We start from the raw sequence: 19,448 nt of genomic DNA on the forward strand, positions 1-19,448 counted from the left end.
TCACATGATGAAATCAGACTTGCCAATTTGACTTTCCAGTCAAGACCCACAACACTCTCAGGTTTTCCTTTGCAGCACGGCAGGGAAATGTCCTAGCAATAAACCTCTTCATTTCAATATTTACAAAAGGCAAGAAACCCGTAGAGTCTGACTGGACCTGCAGCTGTACTAGTTTCACATAAGCCTAATGTCACTGAAAACATCAGAAACTTAGAACTATGTAATTTTACAAGCCAAAGTCAATACCTCCATTTCTCTTTATAAACAAAAAACCAACAACTTCTTTGCCTTGAATGTTCCAGAGAGTGTCTCTGTGGCACATGAATTGTAGAAAATGTTCAGTTCATCCAACTTCTGGACTGTAACTTCCAGGATAATTGCAGTCTATTTTGCAAACGAAGTAACGAAAATCCAAGTCGTCCAGAAATCCCACTGCTTCAGCATCTGCTCCACTTCTCATTTAAGTTACCTGGAAGCTGTCCAATAAGACCAGCAAAGAGGAGAAGAAGAGCAGAAGGTGGAAATTACGGACACACTTTCCCCGTGCTCAATTCTTCTTTCCTGGTGCTTACGCTCCTGTCAAAGGGCTCACGCAGAGACCTGGTGCAGAGCGGGGAGCGTGCAGTAAATTGGCACCCAGCTGTTCAGTCACTCTGCAGCAAGTCTCCACAAGTCCCCAGTCCTCACGTTTGGATAACAAATGAAGAGCAGGATTCACTTTCCTTTCAGTGCGTCCTGGTCATCGAGGTTCGTTCATGAGACTACAACAGGCTCTTGTTGTGGCTGATCTACGAAGTGAGAAAACTGGATGGAAGTTCTAGTGTAATTTCTGCTGAGCTTGCGGGGAAATGGATCACCAGTCCATCACATGTAACTGTGGTTTATGAGCAAAGCCGTTTGAAAGTAAATAGGTTGCAGTACATTGACTCTTTCTTGCATTGCCATTTTCCTTCTTTGTTAAAAAAAAAAAGCAAAATAAAAAATAAACTAAAATATGACAGCTTTCCAGGAGGTAAAAGGAATTGTATAAATATACGATATCATGTATTTTCATAGCTACATATCTCATTAAAGGTTCCCTGACCCTGAGGTAATCTAATTTCTTCCTTTTCCATTAACATTTTGCAACCTTTTAGATAATTAACTTTTCAAGGATACTGCTTTAAGGAAAGTCATGTTGCTTTGACATTTTCTATCACTGCTGAACTAATAAATACATTTAACTATGTGACCTTGAAATGACAACAACCAGAAATTAATAACCCCGGTTTCCAACATTTTTAAAAAAATCAGCATTTTTTTTTGTGGGGGGGGGGGGGTGGGGTTGGTTTTCGTCTATTCAGATTTTTTATTTTTTTTTAAGTGTCTGACTTGTGATTTTGACTAACTATATTAAATACCTTATCCTCAAGTGAACAAAAGAGTTGCTGGCTCCCAGATGCAAGGGGTGCCCTGACACTGAAGGGCAGGAGGTAGTGTTCAGTCCAAGAACTCTGCCTCTACCACAGCCTACCCAAAGTTCTTCTGAATCCCTTGCAGCCCCCCTTAGCTACCTCAAGTTACCCCCTCCCATCCACCTAAGATTTTCACATCTTACTCTCTCTACCTTAGTATGTGCTATGTCACCACCACTATTTTAATTTGACGTACAATACTGTGAAGTCTTGACCTGACTCATGTTCAGCTCCCCCTCGCCTCTATTTCCAGGCCAGTCACAATACCTGGAACATGTTCCAAACTTTTTGTCAATGGCCCCTTGGAAGCACCCTGTGACTTTCACGGTAGTCATCAAATCCTGCACTGCTCCTATTTGACTTCAAATCAATTGCTCTTGATTAATTTGAGCCACAGGCTTTCCTTTTGTCTTCTCTCTTGCAGCTGCCTATTTTCTCTAACCCTTTGATGAGCAGCACGAATTTACTCAACTCAGTTTGAGAGTCAGATATGCAAGATTTTGGTTTATTAATGAGGGTCCCCCTTCGTTACACTCTTCATGCACTGATGGGAATTCTCAATCCCATTTTGGATTAGAAGAACTCCTGCTTCAAAGATCTAGGAAATTCAGCACAGTTGTGTCTCTCTATGTTCCCACAGAAAGATAAATCTTGGCTACGCATACAACTCCAACTATGGATGCAATAACCTAATTAATCACTGGCCTTAAATCGAATAGTATCAACCACGAGGGCTAGGTCTGTGTCACACAATACCTTGCTCTCCAGCAACAACATGTGCAGCTGTAGCTGATACTAACAGCTAAGTAAAAGTGAGGTACTCCAATTTGCATTCTCTCCCCTCATCTACAGGACAGGGAGAAGTACCTAGACAGTGAGAAATACTTCCAGTTTACTTCAGATGTACCAGTCTTTTCACTCAAACATAAATAGCCATGGAAAGCTAAGTGTACAGCCCTAATGGTCACCTATAAACCACGGGGGTTTTTTCCAAGCAAATCCAAAATCCAATTCATCTCCAACTGCAAAACCTCATCACAGCCCTTCTCAAAAACAGACCTAAGATTTCTTCATCAGAAATTTGTTTACCCTTAGGACTGAATTTATAAATCATAGCAACAACCTCCATTCTGATTGACAGTCCTTTTTCATTTCATTAATGAAAGCAACAAATTGGACTATGACGACATACTAAATTGCTTCCAGATATGAATCATTACGTAAAGCAGCTTTATTAGTAAATAAAGGATAATGGAACAAAATAATGGGAATCCTGCCATGAATAGTTAAACTAGTGGCAAGGAAAGTTTAGCAGGAGGATGCAGTATGATTTGCTTACATAAGGCTAACAACTCTGGTAATTAATTTCACCCATGCATGAACAGTTATAATCCCATGAAAATGCACAGCCCAAAATCAGAGCAAAGGGAACTCCATGCAGCATATTGAAAACCTTACTGAGCTGAAGTCCTGATTCAGGACTCTTCCTCCAGTAAAATTTGGGAAGTTCTGAAGTGAAAAACAAAGAGCTGAGACACGTTTGACAAGAATCGCTGTTAGCTGAAAGGCTCCCCGTGAACTTAGCATTTTAAAGTAATTTCATTGATTGAAATAAAATCACTATCATTATATTTTTTTCTCACTAAAAATAGAGAGAACCTTGCCTTAATATAAGATTGAAAACATTGAGGCTGTTCTTTCAAGATCTTGGACTAAATAAGTTTATGGTTCAGGTTCTAATTACTCAAAATTACAGCCATTCACCATCACATTCATTTCGTTAGCTTTATTTTCTAGTCCGGACAAAAACTAGTACTATTCACTGCACATTTTTGGATCAGTTAATCATTTCATATATTCCCCTTGCTGTTTTGCATGTAGGGTCATAGCCTATGTAGCTGAAAGGTTGCACTGTAAACAGCTTTATTTCACTAAGTACATAAACTCCATTCTGTAGATGGGTAACATTCTGCTAAGATGACAATGCACAAACACGGACTCTTTGCCATTAAAAAACACTGAAAGAAGGAGGATACTTGTGCAGAAGTTGCAAAGTCCCTTTAAGTGTCTGTTCATCTCTACTATCACATCAACGCTCATAAATCAGCTCCCAGCAAAGAGGGTCTCTTCCTACTGGAGTCCCACACATTCACAAATCCCTGGTGCTAGATGTGCACGGAATGTGCATCTTCAGATCCTGTACGGAAACATTCTGCACAAACATTAGAAGAGAAAGGAGGACTAGGAAAATTTTGGTCTACTAAGTGGGAAGAAAAATCCAATAATAAGTGGTGCTGAGAAGAGCAAAGTGTTTAGGTTTTCCTTCTCCTTCTTCTCCATTATTCACGCTAATTGCCACCAGGCAGCTAATACATCAGCGGCAAAGGGAAAAGAACTTAGGGAAAGAATGGGTTAGGGCTTTTTAAATAAGTTCAGGGTTTTCCAAACAACTTGCCTAATAAACAGTACTTAGGGAACTGATGGCACTGGCCGTAGATTAGCCAGTCTCAGAGCCACAAGAAATTAGTTTTGAGAAACTGTGGGCAACAGGCACAGTCCCTGGTCTCATGATAGTCTCATAAAAAATTAGGGACAGTTGGTTTAGATGAAATTGCAGTAGATGTTGGTACCATTTGGAAGAGAATATTTAGAGTGGAGTTATTAGCAATTCACTATCACACTGGAAGGATACCCTAAGCAAATCTGTTCAGGAGTCTGTTTTCGATACTCCTCAGTGATTTCTTTGCATGATGTGTTAGAGAGTAGCATTATATCTGCAGATGGACCAAAGTGACAAGGGTTCAAATGCACTGGATGATGGTATTAGAATTCAAGTGGTTTAATAGATTGAAAAAGACAAAAGCAAAGCATTTCATTTAGATAAGAATAACCAACTGCACAAATAAAGACTGAAGGAGGAAGGATGGGATTACTGGCAGCAGTTCGATGGAAGTGGATCTGGGTGCTGCAACTTTTCACAGATGTAACACCGTACATGCTATGGTGTTATGGTGGTTTTTGCAATATACTGGTGCAAAAAAATGAAGACCCACACACAGAAATAGGACAGATGCTTGCAAGTTACATAACATTGTCCTTCTCCTACAGTCAGCACTGCTGATGTATCAGTTTTGAGTATTATGTCAGATTACAAGCGAGAATATTACAGAAAAGAACAATGATCAGAGATCATGTCAAATCTCTGCAAGGTGAGAAATCAAGTAAACCTCTGGCAAAGATGGTTGCTTCAAATTGTTTGTCCGGAAGAAGAAAGGACCATCTTCTCATAGAAGTGGGAGGGAATAATCTGCTTTCCAAAACAAAGGGTAGACAAAAAAATAATTGGCTTAAACTACAGCAAGGAAGATACCTGTGAGGCATTTTAAAAACAAGAAGAAGGACAGAAAAAGCACTGGAAATGATTGTGGACTGGATAGGTCATGGAGCCTCCGTCAATGAGGTCTTAAAAACCTAAGTTAGTTAAGCACCTGTCAGGAAATACACTGGTGTAATCGATGCAGCTTCAGGGGAGGGAGATGATGGCCCAACATCTAGCCTTGTGACTCTCTGTGCCTATGAGGTACAAAACTTCAATTTTTCACGTTATGAGCAAGATTTCAGTGACCTGCTGTATGAAAAGAAAAATGAAAGGCTGAAAGACTACTTCACAATGTGTTTATTATGCTTTAACACAGGGATTGTTTCTACAGCTAAATTAGTGTAGATATTAAACTAATTTCCTCCTGACTTTCAGCCGGTTTGTTTCCTAAGAGCCCTGCATCAGTATCTCGAAACCCCTGGCCATGCTACTCATAAGCTCTAAGCGTTGCTATTTTTCCTCCTTGGTCACTGTATCTCTCAAATACTTGTAAACAGTTATCTTGTCTTCTCTCCTTATTTACCAGCAGTTAACCAAGCATTAAATATTTAGTACCTCTCATCCTCCCTGATGAATCAATCTAGGTGGTCTTTTACAAGTATTGTGGTCATTCTCTGTATCCTCTCCATATGTTGGCAATCTTCATGCCAAACTACATTCACAGGAATATTTGATTCCTTAATGTCATCCTACAATTCTGGAATTATAGCTTTCTAAATTCCTTCTGTTTCCTAACACTCTGGGTTTACATTTAAAGTTCTATTTCCAGATGGATTAGTTTTAATTTATGCAGTATAATTCTCCTTGTTTTCCTGCCCATAGCTCATCACTGTTGGTACTTACGTTGTACTTGGTGCTATATACAGAGCCTCCCCAATTAAAACAATTTACAAACTGACTTAAGACATTCATTTACTTGAAAATCCACCTTTTGCTGAAACTTAATATCTTAGTGACAGAGAGAAAAGCAGCACATTATCAAAAAGGATTCCAAATTAAGGCTGCCAATGGTTACCTTTGATTCCAAGATTAAATATAAAATATTGCACGATCAACTACAGTAATTAGGGAACTACTAGGTGGATTCTCTTGATACCTTTTATAAACTATTCTTGATTATCACATGTTTATTATAGCTGAACATAAAATTTCTCATCTTAAAATCTTCATATACAAATGTATTCAGTGTTCAGTATACTCGCCAAATACAGTTTTAAAAGAACAGGTCTTGAGGCAGACAGTATTAGGTATTAAGTTAAGCTCAGTAGATGACCATCAGAATGAGAACAAGACAGTATTAGTATTACATTTTTTTATATTCCTACTAAACTCAAAAATCTGACTGATTGGCTTTTATTTTTTTGTAATTGTTAGTTATAGGAAATAATGTATTTGCATTTGCTTTCTAGAAAAAGAAAAGGTGTCTTGTATGTCTTTGAGGTTAGGGCTCAAAGACAAAAGTTTATCTTAAGTACCACCTAATAGTAATTGGGGCTTAGGCAGCTGACAAAGGCATCTGAAGATACAACAGTAATCCTGTCAGGATTCAGAGTTAGACTTACACACAGAAAAATTGCATTATGTCATTACTAAAAGGTCGAGGTGCAACCCTCTGTGAAGTGTCTGGCCACTGCCACAGGTACAGGATCTTCCAGTCGTAGCTGTAGTAGACTGAGCAGTGTGAAGGCTTAGTGTCCCTGTAGTCAAAATCCCTAGAAAAGATCCTTCATTTCCAGAGTTTCACTGAAATATTGTTTCCTTTTAAATGCTTTGTAGTACGAGCGATACCTTTTTACGTAACTTTCTAAGCCCTCTATTTTAAGGCAAAGAAAGGCCTTGACACAAAGCAATTTTTCCTATTCAGCATGGAAAAGAAAAAAAGCTCCCTGAGTGAGCTGAAATTTCATATAAACACCACTAAAGTTCTCCATTTGGAAAATATTTTCATACCGTGGCCTTTTTAGATGTAACTTTTTTGTGTCTTAAAATGAATATTTTCCAAGAAATTATTGTATGATGGGGAACAAGAGTTGATACCTACAAGAATCAGTATCTGGAGCATCAATAGAAATCTTTTCTTAGAAGAACTTTGGTCCACAAGTAATTAATTTTTCTGAAATTATTCCATGTCAATCTGAATGTAAAGTTTTCTTCAAAATGGAATGTTTTTCAACAGCAGAACACAAACCAAAACATACAGTGCCTTTGGTCCAACTGTGCTATGTTTAAACTTTTCTGAGGAAAAAAAATAATCAGGCAACATGAGTTTTAGTCAATCAAATAAAGCCTGGCTATGACCCAAATATTTACTTTATTTTTCAATAGTTAGATGGGGTTTTTTCTCCCAGTAATTCAGCTGATATTTCTATCTCCATTTATAAAGGTTCATACATAACTTTTGAAGAACCAGTGTCTTTACTGCTAAGTACTTTTAAACAAAAGGGGGTTTAAAATTATTTTAAAATTACTTCATAAGCATATAAAAATCCACAGTATTTTTTCAATCTCTTTAATCTTTATAAATTAAAGAGACATGCAGTCCTCAAGCCATGGTTTTCTGCCACACAGGATTATTCTATATCTATTATTACCTATAAACTTGCCCATGTAGATCCCGGTACTGCAAAGACATGGATATCTGCTTAACTTTATGCACTGTAAGTCATCTTACTGACCTCAGGTAGCCTATTAATAATAACTAATTTGCACATAACTTGTTTCAGGACAGAGCCTTATGTTGTTTGTACTATCCCATATTCTGGCTCATCCATCCAGATTGGATGGCGGAATACCTGCAAATCTGAGTGTTTGCACGGGAAGTGTTTATCCCTTGATGCAGGACTGATTTCAAACTCTGAATTTGCTTTATAACTACAATTGTGGATTTATGATTGCTTTACCTTAGAAAATGCAGAAAATTATGAAGTCACTTGTATTTTTTTCTTCTCACCAAGTTCAGTTTCGCATTATATATATATGTCTGAAAATGTTTTGCCTTTGAAGATCTCCTTGCCAGAGGCGATATTAAAATGCACAGCCACAGTTACCTACACGTATCTAATTCACTCAAAATGCATGTCTCCGTAAGTTAAACAATAGCAGCACTACTGAAATATCTCAGCATGTAACCCATTACAAACACACAATGTGAGAAGGAAATCAGTGAACAAAAATGCACCGGTTCAAAGACATGCTCTATAAATAGCATATATAACTGCAATAAATATATTGATATACTAGACTGAAAACAAATTACAAAAATGAAACCCAACCTCCCAGGGGTCCATTATGGGGCATTAAAAAGTCCTGAGAGGACCTTTTCTATCACTTATGGAGAGACTGCTGCATGGTTTTATCTGTTTCTTGAGTTTCATGCTCAAAATCATAAAGTCCAGAAGCATGCTTCACCTGAACAACTATATCAGCAGGGAATGTCATCCTGTGCACTACATCAACACAGCGGTGCTGCTGAAGTAATTCTGCTGCTTCTTTCTTTGCAAAAGAAAAGGAGTGGGTGACCTGACTCCCTGAGCTCTGGCTGCTCCCACTGACATTCAGTGGGAATGAAAATCCCTTTACAAACATTCATTAAGCAGTGAACACTCTGCAACGCTGAGGGCTCTATGTGGATTTACAAAGGCAATACTTAGGTATTTCGAATTTTCTAGGAAAGGGAAAAAAAATATATTAACTATTACGGCTTAGGATTGCTTCAGATCATTGCTTAGGACTGTTTGCCAATGCACAGCGTGTACTTCATTTTTAATTAATCAGGCGACCATAGAGAAACTTACTATTTCTGTTGCAAATTCCCCCCCACGTCTCTTAAAAACTACCCTCCCCAACTGCTACGCCAAATTCAGCGCCAGCATCCCTGCTAGTTCCTAGATCTGCAAGCCGCGGCTCCATTCAGTTAAAATGGGGGGGGGGGGGGGAGCTGGGTAAAAAATTAGTTAAAAATCTCAAAATCCTCCCGTCCCGGGGTGGGTCAGCGCCCTAGGGGCGACTCCCGGCTCGGCGGGCAGCGTTTTTAAGCGGATCATCTCAATTTGCAAAAATCTACAGCAAAAAAAAAAAATCTCAGTGGCGCTTTTTTTTTTGGGGGGGTGGTTTGCGGTTGGATTTTTTTGCTTTTTTTTACCCTTCTCTTCCTTTTTTTTTTTTTTTTTTTTTCCTTTCCCCTATGGCCAACCTGGGGCGAAAAGGGGGGGGGGGGGGGGCTGCTCTCCGCATCTCCCCCCCCCCCCCCCCCCCCCGCATCCCCCCCTCCCTTACCCCGCCCCGCTCCTTACCTGCACCCGCGGGGTGGCGGCGGCTGCATCCCGCCGCGGAGGCGGCGCTTGGCCGCGCCGGGCCGGGCCGGGCCGTACCGTGCCGAGGGGGTGGCCCCCGGCGGAGAGGCGCGGGGAGGGCTTCGCCCTCCCCGCGCCTCTCCGCCGGGGGCCACCCCCGTTCGGTGGGTACCGATCCCCCCCTCCCCTTTCCCCCCTCAGGCAGGAGGCGGAGAAAAAGGGCCGGGTTATCAATTCCCCCCTGTTAACTCTTCTCCTTGCGGTCTTGTCTCATCCCTTGGGCGTCTTCTGGCAGGAGATGAGGAGGGTGGTGCTGATGGAGATGGTGGTGGTGGTGGTGGTGGGATGCTCAGTGAAGGAGCGGGGGGGAGCAGCAGGGTCCCCGAGGTCCTCTAAACCGAGGGTGGTGGGAGCCGTGCTGTCTGTGCTGGTGATAAAAGCGGCCAAGGAGGATTAGCTCTTGCTCATTTAAAGGTTAAGCTCAAGCTAACCTTTGTGACTAGGTCCTGCCTGCAAGGCTTCACATCCCCAGAGCGTTGAGGGTGAATAATTTTTTTTTCCCCTACTCCGGCACAGATTCCTGTTAAAGCAGTCTAAAAATGGCAGGTTGCTTCTATACTTTCATGTCTTTATAGGTGTTTAATAGACAAGCGCAAAGAACCCCAGCCATGTGTCAGGACCCCGATACTATTAGCACTACAAATGCAAGCTAAAGAGATAGTCCTGTCCCGAGACCTTATAAATTATGTATAAGAGATTACAGATAGAGAAGAATGCAATGAAACAATATGAGCCAGTATGACGGGCAGGGAACTGCACAGCATCGCACAAAGTACTGAAGGTGCCGAACTATTTACTGTTCTGTGTAGCCTTTTGCTCAAATCATCTTGGCAGGTACCTGGAGACAGGATTATGGGGAAATAGTGGGAATGGGATTTTCAAAACTGCCAAAATGACTCAGGAATATGCATTCCTTTTATTTTGACAATCCCACCTGAACTAAAAAAAAACGCCAACGGTGACATGGGAAGATTATAAGAACAAGCTGAGAAAAACTACACTGAAGACATATGTACCTAATATTCTATTAAATATTCCAAAGTAATAGAGTAACAACGAAGCTCTTGCTCTTCAAGTATTCAACAGTCAGTGCTGTTGGCCAAATCATAATTAACCTTCTTAACTCCTTCAAAGAGCTTTGACTGATACACAAAACATGACATTACAAACATTGTGTTGACTCGTCCCTGGTATTCCATACTTCCACGAATGCGTGTTAATTTAATTCTGTAATGTAGTGTCAGCTGAACTGACTGGTGCAGACAAATTAGGGTCTGCCATTCCCAGATTCTCTGAGAGACCTCTTTTGCAAGATGCCATCATATTTGCCTCATTCTGCCTTTGGGTACCAGGTTTCAGCTACACATAACAGTTCAGAGTTCAGCACCTGCAGTAACCCCATACCTGAGTTTCCTAAAAATTCCTCAAGTGTGAATATCATCTGGTCCATATTATTTATTGACATAATTATTGATTTGTTTTAAAACCTCTTCAGTTTGAAACATCTACCGCAAGTGTAACCCTCTTAGAAAAAGATTCTGATGTAAATTCTCTTAAAACTCCCCCTGTGGTGAATTCATGCAGCCTTTCCCCTTACAACCCAATCTTTTCCGGACTCTCTTCAAAACCATGGTTATCTACCAGTTCTATAGATTCTCTGGCAGCCTTTCTGCTTCTGATGCATTTGAACTAGATGTCAGTCATGTAGCTTAATGCATTTTAGGAGAAAAAAACCCACAGGTATTAAGGTCTCAGCATGGTATACAAATTTATGCAGAATAAAAATAGAATACTTTTTCCTCTGAAGTACTATGCATCTACAATTACATAATAAATTGCAGTCCTTAACAACCTCTCCTCCCTAAACAATTAAAAGACCTCATCAAAATCCTTTTTTTTCTGTATTAAAAAGAATTTAAGTCACTAAATTAAGTGACCAAAGGTTGGGAAAGCCAGAAGGCTGCCCATGAAACCTTAATTCAGACCTCTTGTGCATGTGCATTGCAACCCAGTACTTAATTATGAGCTTGTCTGCAGAACACCAGGCTCCATTTCAAACATTTGAAATTATGTAGTGGCAAGCATGTGAGACTGGCTAATTATGTCTCCTCCTGTGTTCCCATCCATCTATTCCTTTATTTTCTTGGGTTTCATTTCTGTTCATCTCTCTTATCATCTCTCACGTGGAAATTTCTCTTTCCCTGGTCCGTCTGAAACTCCTACCCTTAGATAACCACTTTAGTAATGAATCAGGTAAACGTTTTTACCATAGGGCACAGAGATTGCTAAATATTCCTTCAAAGGTTATTTGTGATTTTTCTCCAAAGGTGAGAAAAAATGAAAAGAAAAGGAAGGAAAACAAAGACAGGGAGAAAGAGAGTGAAAAACAAGGAAACAAAAGTTTCCAGGTGGAAGCAGAAGGGAAATATGGAATTGAGGTCAGTCTTCATGACATCATAGAGCTTCCTTCTTGCAAAGGATCAGCTTTCAAATTCCAAGTTTTACAGAGAGACAGAGGTGTAGATGAAAGCAAAAGGAAGGCATTAGGTTGCCTGCTGTCTTGGAGGGGAAGGATCATACTGTCATTATTTATAAATAATGCCGCATTTTCTCAGTAGACATTCTGGAAAATTTATTATTTTTTTTATTTTTTTTAATTTGTGACAAAAACTCTGCTTTCTATCTGCTTCACTTGGAAGAAGGCCTCACCAAAGCCATTGTTTCCTCCCTACACTAAGTATTACAAGAATAAACATTTTTCAGAGGATTATTTTCAATGGAGATGCTTGAGATATAATCATGAGCTAATAACTTACAACTTCGGTTGGTGAATTTGGTCTTCACATAGAATTATGATGTTACCTTCAAACTGTAATGTTGTTTTAAAAAGTTTTCCAGCTGAACTAACAAAAATGGAACCAGCAGTGTTTGTGTCATTATCAGTAAGTTGGCGTTATTACCATGGAGCAGTATTTCCACTTCATGGGAAATTTTAGACCTGAAAGAGGCTAAAGCAATAACTATTCAATATTCTTTATTTTTTTTGGAACATGAAAATTCAAAGAACATTTGAGCTAGAAAAACATACTATTTCCTAAATAGAGTGGGTTCTCTGAAGGTTTAAGTTCCCCAGTGAAACGGAGTATAAGCATATTTTCTTTGCCAGTCAATCTCAATATCACAAAACTCACATTTTCAAAAGAAGTGGCTAAAAACAGTTGTTATTCTCCTGAGTGCTTCAGACTTTAGAGACTTTCTGACCCTTTCCCATACAGTTTCTCCTCAGTCATTGGCACTAAAAACTTGATTTCTTAAATAAAATTAAGATTCTCTGCTTCTTATTTGCTTCCAGGAGTTTTAATAATGAAAAATATCCTCAAAATTGTAACACTGTGTGCTGAGCCATGCTGCAGGGTATAATGGATTTACCTTGAATGGGATAAGAAAGCAGAACTAATTTATTGAAGGCAAGGCATGTTACAGTCCAGTAAAATTAAACACTCATGACTTTCGGGACATAACAGTGCAGATATTTTTTTCACATAGGCTTAGTATGCAGGCAAGCTCAAATCGTGGGAGATTTTTAATGTGTGGCCTTCATAACCTACTAGGCAGAGCTGCTGTGGGGATTAACTAGTTAAGATTTGTAAAGTGCTTTGAAGATTATAAGGCATTAAGTTGCATAAGTGCTAAACACTATTATTTAATACTTAAGTATTATAACCAAGCTTTACAGGCCAACTCGTGTTCACCTCACTAGTATGAGTCTTTGTGATTTCAATATAGTTGTTACAAGAGGTAAAGCAAGCAGAACTGACCACAAGCCAGTGAAATTCCTTTCTTGTTTCACTATCAGACACTGAAGTGAGACGCAACTGTAATGGTGTTCCAGAAAATTGAATTGAAAAATAATTATTATGAAATGCCATAGCAGAGCCAAGAAATCCACATAAAAATGTGGGGCTCCTTAAGGTGCCTGTTCTCCCATCCTTACTTGATCTATGTCCTTTCTTACCCAAGTAGATTCACTGACTATCCTCCAGGAAGTACAACTCCAACCCCCAAATCCATAGATGGACCAAGTACATCAATTATATCAGCTGAAAATGTTGCCAAGTGACAGTAAGGATGGGTGAAATCTATACAGTGGCAAGTTGTACTTCACACAAATTCTAGCTTTGACAAATCAATTAAAAATTATTTAAGCCAAAATTTTGCAAGGAAGATGGACACAGAGAGACTGTTGTCTTTATCAATCAGATTGAGAACACCTTTTTTTGATACAGTTTCTTTGTTGAGTTTCATTTTGGTATCAACCTTCCTCTCCCTCGTTTGTAACATCAATTTTCAGTAGCAGAAGTAGTCATTGGGGGGGGGGGGTGTTTGGTAGCAAAGGGACAGAGCATTTGTTAATAAAATAACAATGCCAAACAGCAACAACAGGACATAATTTTGTGCCTAACTATGCTGGAGACAGAGGAACACAAGTGTTTCAGGACTGCTGACGTCCATGCACTGTAGATGTTAGGGTGGCATAGGGTTGGACCCTGAGCTGCATTCCAGCATCCTGAAGCACGCAGGGAAGAAGAGTTGGAGTTATTTACCTTTCAAGGACTAATTATTATTCAATGCCAGTCTCTTTGCAGGACAAAGTACTCAGTACTTAAATTTCTTGCCTCTGCAAAAGTGCTGCAGACATTTCACAAGGACAGACTTTCCAAGCATATGCATTTCCTCTCTGTGGCTAAGAATAAAGATTACTCTCCTATAGTGTTTTGACATTTTGATCTGAACTGACGCATATAATAAAAATGCACTTCACTGAATGTCTCCAGGATGAACTGGAGCTTTAGAGACAAGTAAAGGTAAAAGAGGGCAAACAGAGAGTGAAGAGTCCACTTGTACAATGAACACAGATCCTTGTCCTTTCCTGGGTCAAGGAAGCTGCAGGACTCCAGTGCTCCTACTTCTCTTTGGAGAGAATAAACTTTGCTTCCTCTACGAAGTTATTAACAATCATTGTGTCATAGGAAATCAAATTATTTGTCCCAAAACACATGTCAAGTCCATGAAAAAGCCTGAGCTCAACCTAGCTTTCTAGACACTGATCTCTGTCCCAGACTGCTTTAGCCATTCAACTTAGAAACAGCTTAAAACAGACTGGAACAGCCCGGTGCACATTGTTCAGAGAAAAGATTTCTCTACATATGGTGGCAAATTTGACTCTACGCACTCTATTAACAGGGTCTTACCAGTCTTTTGACCAGCTGTCCCAGGAGATGTGGGAAATGAGGTAATATGCTTCATTCAGGCTCAGCTCCTTAAGCTCAAAAGTCTTCACTCAGAGATTCAGTGCTTCTTTGTTCTTGTCAGGTTTTATAGGTTTTCCAATCCTTTATCTGAGGTTCCACTCACCTCCACAGTTGCTCTCCCACCTCAGTGCCATGGCTAAAGCAAGAAAAGCAACTCAGCTGTAACGATCATTTCTTTTGTCTTTTCAGAAACCTTTTTCTTGGATTACCTTCCTGCCTTCTGTTTTGTTTAAGACAGTCTTAAATCATACAATGGCAGCTACTCATTATTCATTTTAGATTCAAATTATGGGTTACTTATGCTGTTGCTCATACCAACAGTAAAATACTTGACCCGCATTAGTATTCTTAATGCTTATTTTGGCAGAAATGAAATTGTGTTTCTGAAAGGGCAGATATTTACCAGGCGCAAATCCAGTCAGAATTTGAAAAAAATACAGCTAGGTCTTCTGATGCTTGAGTTACTGAGCTTGAAGGAGACAACGACTGCTATCAATTTCATGTACTGTACAGACCGTGACACACACTTTGGAAATAGGTGTATGTATGTGGCTCAGTTTTCATGTGATTTTAGTATATTGAGCAAGACCTAAACACTGTGAAAACAGAACCGTCCACAAATGTTTGTGAATCCTGCTTAAAACCAGTATCTGGTCTACAGGACAAAACCAAATATAGTAAGTGAGCATCCCATCAGTCCATCCGTGCAATGGCTCAAACACCACTAACCGGCAGTGCATATGTGTCTTGCTGGCAGTAACCATATGCAGCTATAGAGTGGACAGTACTCAAAGATGGCATGTCCACAGCCTCCCCATATTCACAAGATCCATTACAAGAAGACCATGTGCATCTTCTTCATCTTTTTCTTTCTTCAGATGGCAGATGAGTTCAGAATATGCTGGGTCTTAAATACTGTCTTTCTCTGCTGAACTATCTACCAGAAGTACTGTGACTATATCAGACTTCTGGTGCCCTGAGCTCCCAGCAGAAACCATTTTCCTGGGGCTATAGGGTCCTCTGTCTTTGCTCCTTAGTCCCTGGGGCTCCTGTTCTTCCCATACATACCCACATCCTATAACTGTCAGGACCAAAGGAACTAAAATGTTCGTCTCGACCCAATGCATTGGATTCTGTTTTCTCATCCATTCACCCATTTCATAGAGGTGGGGGGTGAAGGGGAGGTTAGTCTAATTTAATTCCTTCTGATCACCAAGGAGCAGAAAATATATGCAACACAATCCAGTTAGACCCTCCTGCCCCAACTGTGCCAGAGCTAAGAGAAGAGTCTCGTGCTGGCTGCATATGTGTATAGTGAGGACTTCTATCCCAAGCAGAGAAAAAAGGTCTTTCTTGGCAAGAAAAGCTGTTGCCATCAAGGAGTCTGAATCTGAATTCTTAATATTTCTAAACTTATTCCCACAGTATTCCTCCTGCATACTTATTCCAGTGAAATGCCGAAAGTGTTTCTGCTGCTCCTTTGTATTTAGAAAAGGATTGATGGAAGGGAGTTTTTTTGTAAGCGGTTCTTAGAGATTCCTCATAGATCCATTATATTCCAGGACCTTTTTTCTGTTCCTTTACCTTTGCTCATTTTTAAGTTAAAGTAACAGAGTGAAATGTCTTATGCTTCACTGCAAATATCAAACTGATTTTCTTTCCCTTCTTTGCAAGTTTAAATTAGTTTTATGAAAAGATATTTGGGGAAAAAAATAAACAAAAAAATGAAGAGAACCTTCCTAAAACTAAATGCAAGCAAAGAGCGTGTATTGAAGACTTGCAGAGTCCTTGCAGTCTGGAACAAGAGACTTAGTCAAAAATGTGCCTTTTTCTCACCCCCACAACAATTAACCTAAAATTAAGTAGGAGCTTCTTACGATCTGGTAAAAGCTCCTATTATTGTTAGGGGTCCCTCAACAGGGGGATGGGATGGGCAAATCTCTATCCGTGTATATCATCTTCTCCCTCGACCACTTCATTCCAGAATCTACCTTTCTACACCTTCCTACGAGCAAAAGGAAACACAGACCCAGCAATGCAAGTGGAAATGGAAGTGAGTGTTGAAGAACAATGATGTGACATTCTGGAGAGCACACCTAAAAGATCTTTCTCAAAGGCCATCTCCAACTTCAAATAATATGTTGTTCACAGAAGAAGGTCTCCAGCCAATGCTCTGATAGATGTCTGATTAAGAGATCAGAAAGCCTTCAAAATTTGGCTCTGGAGGGTAGAAGAACAGACTGTATATCATGTTCTGCCCAAAAATCTACTCTCCTAAATCCCTGTCCCTCCTGCCCTGTGCCTCCTCCCCAGCCCACAGAATTGCAGGTGTGCAGGTGTGTGAAAGCACCCCTAGACTGTGCTCTGGATAGGAATTAAGTCAATTATTAGGTCCTGGGAATCTTACTCTCTTGCCATATCTGAATCTTTTCAGTAGGCTGAAAGCAGTCCAGGAAAAAGAAAAATCTTGGGGAAAATCCTGACCAGCTGCTGAACTGCTCTTCCAGCCCCTTGCACTTTCAGGCTGCTTGAGATTAGGCAGAAAAGAACACAGCCTCACTCAGAAATGTCTCATCTTCATCCCAGGCAACAGCTCCCTTACAGCCTTCCCTCCCAAGAAGCCCCACGCTGAACAGGGGTGCTCACTGCAGTTGCAGGGGGCACTACATACCGAGCTGCTCTCCTGCTGGCTACAGCTTTTTCGGATGGTGGTTTTAGTCCTGGGAAAGGGAATTCTGGAACTAACTGGATTTTGAAAGAAGTTGCCTGTAATTTCCAGCTGGCTTTTTACCAGAGGTTTCCACTTACTTGTTGATAACACTTTTTTTCTCTTTTTAGAACATATCATCTTCCTGAATTCAATTCTCAACTTGAAAACATACCTTTTTTAGATTAGTAAAGTTGTAGGTTCACTTTTCTTGTGTTTCTGAACTGAGATCCCAATACCAGTAATATCACCCAAAATGCATAACAGAACTTTAACAGACTTTAAAATGGTTAACCATTTGAGACTTACCCATACAGCTCACTTTCTGAGGACTTTCACGATTTCTCCTTTGGAAACAAACTGTTGTTCCACTAACATGACCGGAGGGGAGAAGAAGTTAGCATGGTTCTCTGTTGATCTCACTTGGAGCTTTTAGGCCTTGAGAGGGTGACCACCAGCAGTAAAAGCACCTGATAGGAGGAGTAGAAAGATGTGGTTAAAATGCAATGCCCTCAAAATCTTTAAATAAAAAAGATGCATAGAATGTTTTTCTTGAGCACTAGTAAACTCTAGGTCAGCATCTCCATGTTTTGATAGGGACTGTAATAAAGATCTGAAGGGAAATGTCAAGTCTGTACCAGGGAGGGACAGAAGTTAGAGGAGTGAGGTACGCTACACTACATTCAAACCGATGAATTAGGCCGCGGCACCCCTATGCCCTGGCCATGATGCTGAGTGTTATTGCATGGGACAGGGATCAGGGAACTGCCTTTTAGGAAAACCCCCCAGCCTGTGCTGCCCTCCAAGCCAAGCTCAGGAATTGTCTGGGGACATCGTAAATGGCATCTGTCAAAATATTGCAGGAAATATGCCAACAGCTAAACAGTTTGGACAATCGCAGCACAGAGTGGTTCAGTCCAAGCCCTTAATTTTTTTAATCTTTGCCAGTATAGATGTAGACCTAGGTCCTGTACCTGAAAAGACTCTTATCCATGGGCAGTGGCTTCTCTGATGTGATTTCAGTACAGCCGTGCCCACCCCTCACAAACAAAAGCTGTGTAAGACCTGCTGTAAATCAGACTTTTCTTTCCAGACCACATGGATGCCACTGAGGTAATTGCTAATGGCCTTAATGAGACATGACAAGCTTTGAAAGCTGCTCCACTCATGGAAAGCAATGAGTTAATTGAAAACCAGGAGGAAATGAAGGTGGATTAAAGCCATTGATTTAAAAGAACAATGTGGCAAGAGGAATGTTCCAGTTCTACTTTCCTATTTTCTACAGATAGAAAATATGTTTCTGCTTGTATAGCATTATGATCATGTACCACTCATGATATTCACAGCTATTTCATTACTATCTTCATACTGTAATGCAGCCTCTACCTTCTCTGGATATGCTTACATAGTAATTTGTTTTGTTTCTACCAGTTTAATCACTACCAGTCACACTTATCACATAGCTGTGCGCTAGTTCTGCATCCACGGTGCAGATTTTTAGAGCTGCACATCCCTGCACTTACACTTGGACAATGTATACAGTTCCCCCTAAATCAAACAAATGGATGCTGCTGAGCCATCTGTTTGAAGATATGTTTAGTTATATAACCTGAGCTCCAAGTATTTCCTCACAGATTAAGATATCTCAGTTTAGATGGCTACAGAGAGGAGCCTGTGCACCTGAAACATCCCAAACAAGACTGGAAAATACAACGCAGGAACTGTTCAAGACCTATGCCCTCCTGCAGCAGTCTGAGGAGGCCTGGCAGTATCCCCTAGGTCATCACAAATGGCATCAAAGTCTATATTATAACTCTGAACTGAGCCCTAGGATCTTCCTTTGAGTGAATAGCTAAGATCCCTTTAGTCAATATGAGATCTACTCAGACCTACTCAGCTGGAGTTCAGAGAGCAGATCAGATGGCAAGATATAGGGATGCTTGCCTTTATGAGTCCTATCCTTTAAAAAAAAAAAAAAGTAAGTTATTTTTGGTTGATTCAGGGTAAGAATCACAAGACCAGACTCAGTCCTCAAATTTGCACATTACTAATGTGAGGTGTTTACAAGCAGCCTGACTAGAAACTTGACTTGCTTTCCCCAGCGTACTACATACAGATACATACTTGTGGAAGCATGTAATTTGTTGGGGTTTAATATATCTTTAGCCATCTTACTGCAGCATTAGTAGTTCACTTGTATTACTGCAGTTTGCTTTATATCATTTGTGCATTTATAATAAAAGA

At 40.2% G+C, this 19,448-nt stretch overlaps 1 protein-coding gene across 3 annotated transcripts in view; it reads right to left on the reverse strand.

The window, feature by feature from the left end:
• The window catches only part of TRMT9B (tRNA methyltransferase 9B (putative)), a 123,453-nt gene that overhangs the window by 26,117 nt on the left and 77,888 nt on the right, over positions 1–19,448 (reverse strand). For 2 of the 3 annotated variants that reach the window (XR_012835359.1, XM_075752100.1), the window contains exon 1: positions 9,126–9,240. Coding sequence is in view for 1 of the 3 variants with exons in the window: in XM_075752100.1 (XP_075608215.1) it covers positions 9,126–9,154 (29 nt within the window). In the remaining 2 variants the exon portion in view is untranslated. Of the gene's footprint in view, positions 1–9,125; positions 9,241–17,513; positions 17,675–19,448 lie in introns of those variants that run through there. The other variant, XM_075752101.1, reaches the window with a different exon arrangement.

This window comes from Balearica regulorum, chromosome 4 (assembly GCF_011004875.1).
Source record: "Balearica regulorum gibbericeps isolate bBalReg1 chromosome 4, bBalReg1.pri, whole genome shotgun sequence".
NCBI lineage: Eukaryota > Metazoa > Chordata > Aves > Gruiformes > Gruidae > Balearica > Balearica regulorum.